Source organism: Cryptomeria japonica, chromosome 8, assembly GCF_030272615.1.
Source record: "Cryptomeria japonica chromosome 8, Sugi_1.0, whole genome shotgun sequence".
In the NCBI taxonomy this organism is placed as follows: domain Eukaryota; kingdom Viridiplantae; phylum Streptophyta; class Pinopsida; order Cupressales; family Cupressaceae; genus Cryptomeria; species Cryptomeria japonica.
In genome coordinates this window covers 161,254,549-161,261,610 of record NC_081412.1, presented here as the reverse complement: position 1 = coordinate 161,261,610, position 7,062 = coordinate 161,254,549, and the positions used below count along the sequence as shown (strand labels likewise).

General features: G+C 31.1%; 1 protein-coding gene across 1 annotated transcript; it reads left to right on the top strand.

Moving 5' to 3' along the window:
* Positions 1-1,968: 1,968 nt before the first annotated feature.
* Positions 1,969-4,334, top strand: LOC131044819 (salutaridine reductase). The gene is made up of 5 exons (XM_057978259.2): positions 1,969-2,018; positions 2,115-2,376; positions 3,185-3,274; positions 3,527-3,691; positions 3,789-4,334. Exons 1-5 carry the CDS (start codon positions 2,002-2,004, stop codon positions 4,182-4,184), a joined length of 930 nt encoding a protein of 309 aa, XP_057834242.2. The 5' UTR covers positions 1,969-2,001; the 3' UTR covers positions 4,185-4,334.
* Positions 4,335-7,062: the final 2,728 nt, after the last annotated feature.

Genomic DNA, 7,062 nt, shown 5'->3' with positions numbered 1-7,062 from the left:
GCCAAAAATTCAAATTTTGAATTTTAGGAGGCTTTTGTATAAGTGACTGTTTTGTCACTCATTATTCTAGAGTTGGAGAGTTCTAGAGTTCTGGAGTTTGTACCTATGCATCAATAGTTTTTAGACTTTTGTAACTCATTCCTTATGAGTTTATTTTCAGATTTCTAATGAAGATAGATCCTAATTATCAATAAAGAAGCTTCATTCCTTCTCCATTATCCTGTTTTTGAGCATTGTTTGTGAGTAATTTGTGAAAGATATTGTGATTTCATCTTGAAATCCTTTATTTTTGCTTCTTTCCATCTATGCTTAATTCATAAATAGCGTGTTATAGTGCAGGTCAGTGAATGTGTTATTATTTTTAATATTTAAAACTGTGAAGACACCATTGTTTTCCTTCTGCAAACATTTAAAAAGTTGAGACCTTTCATATGAATCATTTTTGCAAGCATGCATAGTTGAGTTGTGAGATTGCATTACTTCAATATTTGAGCATTTTGTGAGTTTTGACAGCATTTTTGGATCATTTTTATCATTGGCGGATTACCTATTTAGCAGTAGTTTTCAGTTTATGCATATCCTTCTATCTCTTTTCCCAAGTCAATTTTAAGTTAGTTTAGGTGATCAAATAGGAAGCCGACCTATAATCCAGAGGTCTACTTTGCCAATAGGATACCCATAGCCCAAGAGTAGTCCCATGTTTCATGCGATTACAGGGAATTCACACTTGCATCGAGTGCAAATCTCCGTGACAAGAGTTATATTGCACATGTACCCATAGTAACTAGGTTGTCCTTTATGTATCAAATTATACATGTAAGATGGTGTATTTTATGTATAAGTTGACAAATTATGCTATAAAATCTTGATGCTATAGAAATGAATCTTAATTCTATCACCATTCATTCCTAAAATTAATATTAATTCATAGATCTCCCATCTGCCACCTTCATTAAGGTCACGAGTGTGGAATTGATCAATATCTTTTTGGTGTCATAATTTAAGGAAAATCATGTGTATGCCATATTTTCCTATCCATCATTATGAGCTTACTAAAGTGCAAATTATTTCAAATTGTATGATAGCATGGTGTATTTTTTTTAGCTAACTCTAATTCATTTGAATAATCTAGGAATGAGCAAGTACAATCTTTAGAGCATCAAGGAATACAAATAATAGATAATAGTATATTATTACATTAACATTATATCATTACTCAAATAGCATATTGCATGCTTACTTCTTGTTCTTGACCTTGGTTGATAGCTATTGAACTAGTTCATTTAGAGATTTGATTGATGAAAATACGACCCTCACAAATTTAGTAGTTACCCCAAAGTGCTTGTAAATAGTATTAGTTCCTTATTGAACTTTAGACATCAAAAGATCAAATCAAGTGAGCTATAGTCTTCTAATTTAATTTTGTTCATATTCATAACTACAATATCCATTCCATGCACACGTTCAACTCTATTTTGATACCATGTTGAATGAATTTTTTATATGAAAAACTAATGATATCAAAGAAACATTATTGATATTAGAATTAGAAAAATGAAGTCTTCAATTTGACAATGCAACCATTTTGTTTTTATTTTTATGTTCCAAGTCGATTCCTTCTTTAGACCTTAGAAATGTGACTATTTTCACCCTTTTTAAATATGTATAAAATGGTAATGTAATGACCTAAGGTTAGACTAATTCAATATTCGCATGAGTATTGATTATTTTGTACATTCAACCCTGTCAATTTTGTGTCTTGATCATACGAAATTAAGTTGGATATTTAATATACAATGGATTTCGTGGAAGACTGTAATGCTTACACAAATTCTAATATACTTATCATTATGATACCCATGATAATTCAAAAGTAAGCAAGAGAAGCATCTAAGGGACCCACTTTGAAGCTAATTTTCTCCATATAAACCCATCATGAGGATTATACTCTTGCAATGTGTTAAAGTTTTTTCTTGTTTTCACATTATCTCTGTGAAATTAATGGCGGTCAATAGCAAGTATGAATAGCAGTCGTTTTTTTAATTAGACAGAAGTTTTTTCTGCTATGTTTTAACGTAAAATATTGTTAATTGACGTGTGATGAATGGTTGCAGGTGGTGGACCAAGGAGATGGTGGCTGTGGTGACAGGGGCGAATAAGGGTATTGGTTTTGAAATTGTTCGTCAATTAGCAGAAAATGGTCTTACTGTTATTCTCACTGCAAGAGATGCCACTAGAGGATTGAGTGCCACAAAAATCCTCCATGATCAAGGTCTCCATAATATTGTGTTCCATGAGCTGGATATTGAGAAGCCTCAAAGCATTTTAGACTTTGCAAGGTGGATCAAGGATAACTATGGCGGTCTGGACATATTGGTAAAAATCTGTTTATTTTATCTTTTATTTTGATGATGGATCATGGAATATGATTTGAAATATTGATACAAAAACTTATCTTACACAGTTGAATTTATAATTGTCATGCAATAACGCTCATTTTAATCGAATTAAAAGATGACTCTTTTTGTAGTGATCAAAAATGGGATGAGCATTCATTTATGAATGAATATGATTTTTTCATTGTCTATGATAATGTAGATTCTTGTTATTCTTAGATTAGATTATGCAAAAACAAAATTCCATCGAGTTTAGGATCATACTCTTATGATCCAAAAAAATCTCCATGATTGATCATGGAGTATGATTTTTTCAGTATCATCCATGATCAATCATGACGATTTTATGATGCTCCATGATCAATCATGGAGATTTTTTTCGATCATATTTCAGAAATTTTTGGATAATAGAATATGATTAGAAACTTGATTAAAAATGTTAACATGATCTAATCTAAAATAACAAGAATTTAAACTATCATAGACTGCCTAAATTTCATAACTTAATTTATTATGAATGTTCTTCCAAGAATTCTTTATTTACTTATTTAAAAGTTCTTTCTTTGATTCATCTGAAGTGGATGCATTTCTGTCCAACTTTGATCCGAAACTTGATGAAAAGATGTTTATATGGAACCATGGAGGATGATTGAAAAGTTGATTAAAAAATATTTACATTAGATGCTTTATGATCAATCATAGAGTATGATCCAAAATTTGATAAATTTTTTTTAACATAATCTAATAAAAACCAACAAAAATCTAAAATTCATTATGAATTTTGGCAGGTTAACAATGCTGCTGTATTTGGAACCATAGAAGATCATGAAGCTGCATATCGTGCCCTTAAAGATTCACAAGTGTATGACCATATATTTGTAAGGATCAAACTTAAATGTACAAGTTTCTACTTTAAACTGTATATATTTTTATGTTTGACGTTTCAAATCACACTAAATGATCTATTACGAAAAAGAGGAAAAATAATATTGTTACGTAATCACAACTGACCTTCACAATTCAATAGTATTCTTCTGTAAGTAGCATTTTAATGGAGATTAAGAATTTAACTTTATAATTCAGTAGCAGATTCATATGCAACAATCAACCCTGTTTTTTTTTTCAATCAGAACAACCCAGTTTTCGCCAAAGCATTCAAAACAAACTATGAATTATCAAAGAACTGCATAGAAATAAATTACTATGGGACAAAAAGAATCACAGAAGCATTACTGCCCCTAATCAGACCAGAAGGTAGAATTGTGAACGTTTCCTCAGAGGCTGGATTGCTAAGGGTATGATAACCTTTTTTTCAAATCAATCAATTTCTTGTTTCAACAAAACCATGATTTTTTTTTGGGAGGAAATGATTTAACTGATGGGTTTTTACAGTTTCTGAAGAATGATTCCCTTCGAAGGCAGCTCTCTGACATCTCAAATGTAACAGAGGAATTCATTGATAACATGGTTGAAATGTTTTTGGATGATATGAAAAAGGGGGAAGTGGAAGGGAAGGGCTGGCCAATTTATTCAGCTCCATATTCTCTGTCAAAGATTGCTTCAAATGCCTATGCTCGCCTCCTTGCTGAAAAATTCTCAAACAGTGAAGAAGGGAAAAGGATATATGTGAATTGTGTTCATCCAGGAGTAGTTCAAACTGACATGAATGGTCATGTGGGAAACTTAAATACTTCACAAGGAGCAGAAAGTTCTGTGATGGTAGCTCTGTCTCCACCTGGTGGACCTTCTGGGCAGTTTTATTTCATCAAGGAACCCCATGAATTTTGAGGGGATTTTCCTTTAATGAGAGTTTTCATATGAATGATTATTTCATCAGAGCAATCTTTGTTCCACTTTACTTTCTATATTAGCCAAGTTGGTATAGCTTTTTATCATATTTTCATAGTTCATGCTGATTGTTGTGAGGGAAAGCTGCTTAAACTTCGTGAATAACATTTGTTGTTTCGTCATTGGTGATAAAAAAATTAGTGTTCTTTTTACGTTTCTGTTTTCTGATTTCTGAATTCAATTGTATTAAATGTTTTGCATCAATGTTTTCGATCACATCACATTCAGTGATCTATTGTTCTCTTACAGCTGCTCTTTTTTATTTGAATGCTAAAAAATTTAATACAATTGAATTCAAAAATCACTTATAATGTAACTTTCTTTATTCCCGAAGGAATATAGAATATAGATTTTAAACTTTGTTTAAGAGACACAACTGGGTATTACATGACTTTTTTGTTTTGTTTCAGAACAGGCTTAACTGAAAGTCTTCACTTGGGTGGAGTTGTTCAACATGTTCATTCCATTTTCAAAATTTTAAGACAAAGTTGTCAAATCTGTGAGGCCATCTTGTTTGTCCTAAGCTTGGTAAATTTTACTTTGACTTCACTATAAAAGATATTTTCAAACATTTGTGTTGAAAAAAGATTTTCAAGTTCACTATAATTCAAGTTGGAAGCTCTCTCTTTTTTAATAAAGTGATTTATTTTAATCTATTTGAATTTTTTTCAATGTTCTCTTCTTGACCAAAATATATAAAATTGCTCACTTTGGGTATGGCATGACTCAATACAAGTTATTGATGTTCTTTTGGTATTGAAGAAAGATGAATGTTAGGTCATCATTAGTAGTAAGCAAGAAGATAAGGCTGAAGTTATTCTGGTTCCAAAACAGATATTTCGTACAGCGTGTTAGCGACATGTTAGTCAATCGCAACCGTTTATTGCAAAATCAACGGTGTAAAACACGTGTTAGTCAATCTGTACTGCCGTTTTGGAACCAGAATAGACGCGTCCAGAAGATAAAGGATATTAGTTTTTAATAAATTTATAAGATGTTTTATTTTAGAATATTTTTATTTATTTCAAATTTTTATAGTTAGTATTTAGTCATGATGAATAGATAAGCATTTTTAATTTTAAAGAAAGGAAAAATCAGGATTTTTTTTTTTTTTTAATTCCTTTTTTAGTTGGTTGTCTTTTGGTCTATTATTTGAAGGCAAAATATTTTTTAAAAACAATAACATGTTAAACATTTATTTTATTTTGCTTATTAATTTTCATTAATACACACAACATGGCTTGTTAGGTAACTAGTTTTCTATGCTTATTGAATTGAAGGGAGGATTAGGAGGAATATTTAGAGAGTTAGAGGAGAAGTGTTTCAACTTTTCTCATAATGTTGAGTATATGAGGAATGTAGATTTTGGATGATGAAATGCAAAAATTCAATTTCTAGGTTTTGGAATATATATAATTGTTTAACATTTCTTCCAAGGATTTATGTTGTGTAAATATTTTATAGTTCTACAAATTTAAAAAATAAGAGTCTTAATAGTGTCTCAAACCAAAATTTATGGTCTCTAAAAGTTTGATCTTCTACACTAAAAATGTTAAAATGTGTTCAACATAGAAAATAGATGTAAGAGGGAGTTGCACTTGTCGACCAATTTATGATACATTTTGTGACACATCACAAGACATCTTCAAATATAGATAATGAAGAAAAAATGGAACACTCAAGTTGGTGAGTGGATTATGGCATTCATGACTACTAGAAGAAATATGCTATTTTTTGGTTTGTGACTTCATCTTGAAAATTTGGGTGTTGGTTTCTTAACTAAGTATTTGGGCACCACTCTTTAAGGTGACTTTAGCTCCAAAATTTATGGTCTCTAAAAGTTTGATCTTCTGCACTAAAAATGTAAAAACATGTTCAACATATAAAATAGATGTAAGAGGGAGTTGCACTTGTTGACCAATTTATGATACATATTGTGACACATCACAAGACATCTTCAAATTTGGATGATGAAGAAAAAATGGAACACTCAAGTTGGTGAGTGGATTATGACATTCTTATGAATACTAGAAGAAATATGCTATTTTTTTGGCTTGTGACCATCTTGGAAATTTGGGTGTTGGTTTCTTAACTAAGTATTTGGGCACCACTCTTTAAGCTGACTTTAGCTCATGATTTTGTAATTATCATTTCATTTAAAAAAAAATATAATTCTTATATTCATTGGATGTTTGGGATGGGTGTATTGATAGTGACTTTTTTGAAAGATTTATGCCACCAAAATTAATCTATATTTTTGGTTGTTGATATTCTTGTAAACATTTTCTCTATAAGTGTATTCTAAATGTGTTTGGATTACCAAATAATAATTTAGGTTTCTTTGAAGTGTGGAGCTTTTCTCTGGAAAGGGTTTTCCCTTCATATACCAATGATGGACTAGTCACAAAGGGGCTAGTAGCTCAGTGGTGGAGCACCCTAGAAATAAATGGAAGGTCATAAGTTTGAGTCCTAGTTGCTTCATGAGTAGCTCTTAACATGGTACTAGAGCTAGGTTAGACGAGGAGGTACAAGCACTTACAATGTGGCTTATAGGGGGGTGTTGGAAATAAGCCACACCTAGACCAATGATGGACTAGCCACAAAGGAGACAATAGCTTAATAGTAAAGCACTCCAATGACAAATGAAAGGTCTCAGGTACAAGTACTAGCTTTTCCATAACCAACGACTCAATATTTTTATCATTTTAGAATATATTTTTGGGGCATGTTTAGACATGTTGGATATTTTACATAATGTGATTTTTTAATTGTAGTGCTTAAATTTTAAAGCTCAAAATATTTTTTACAAGTCACAAAT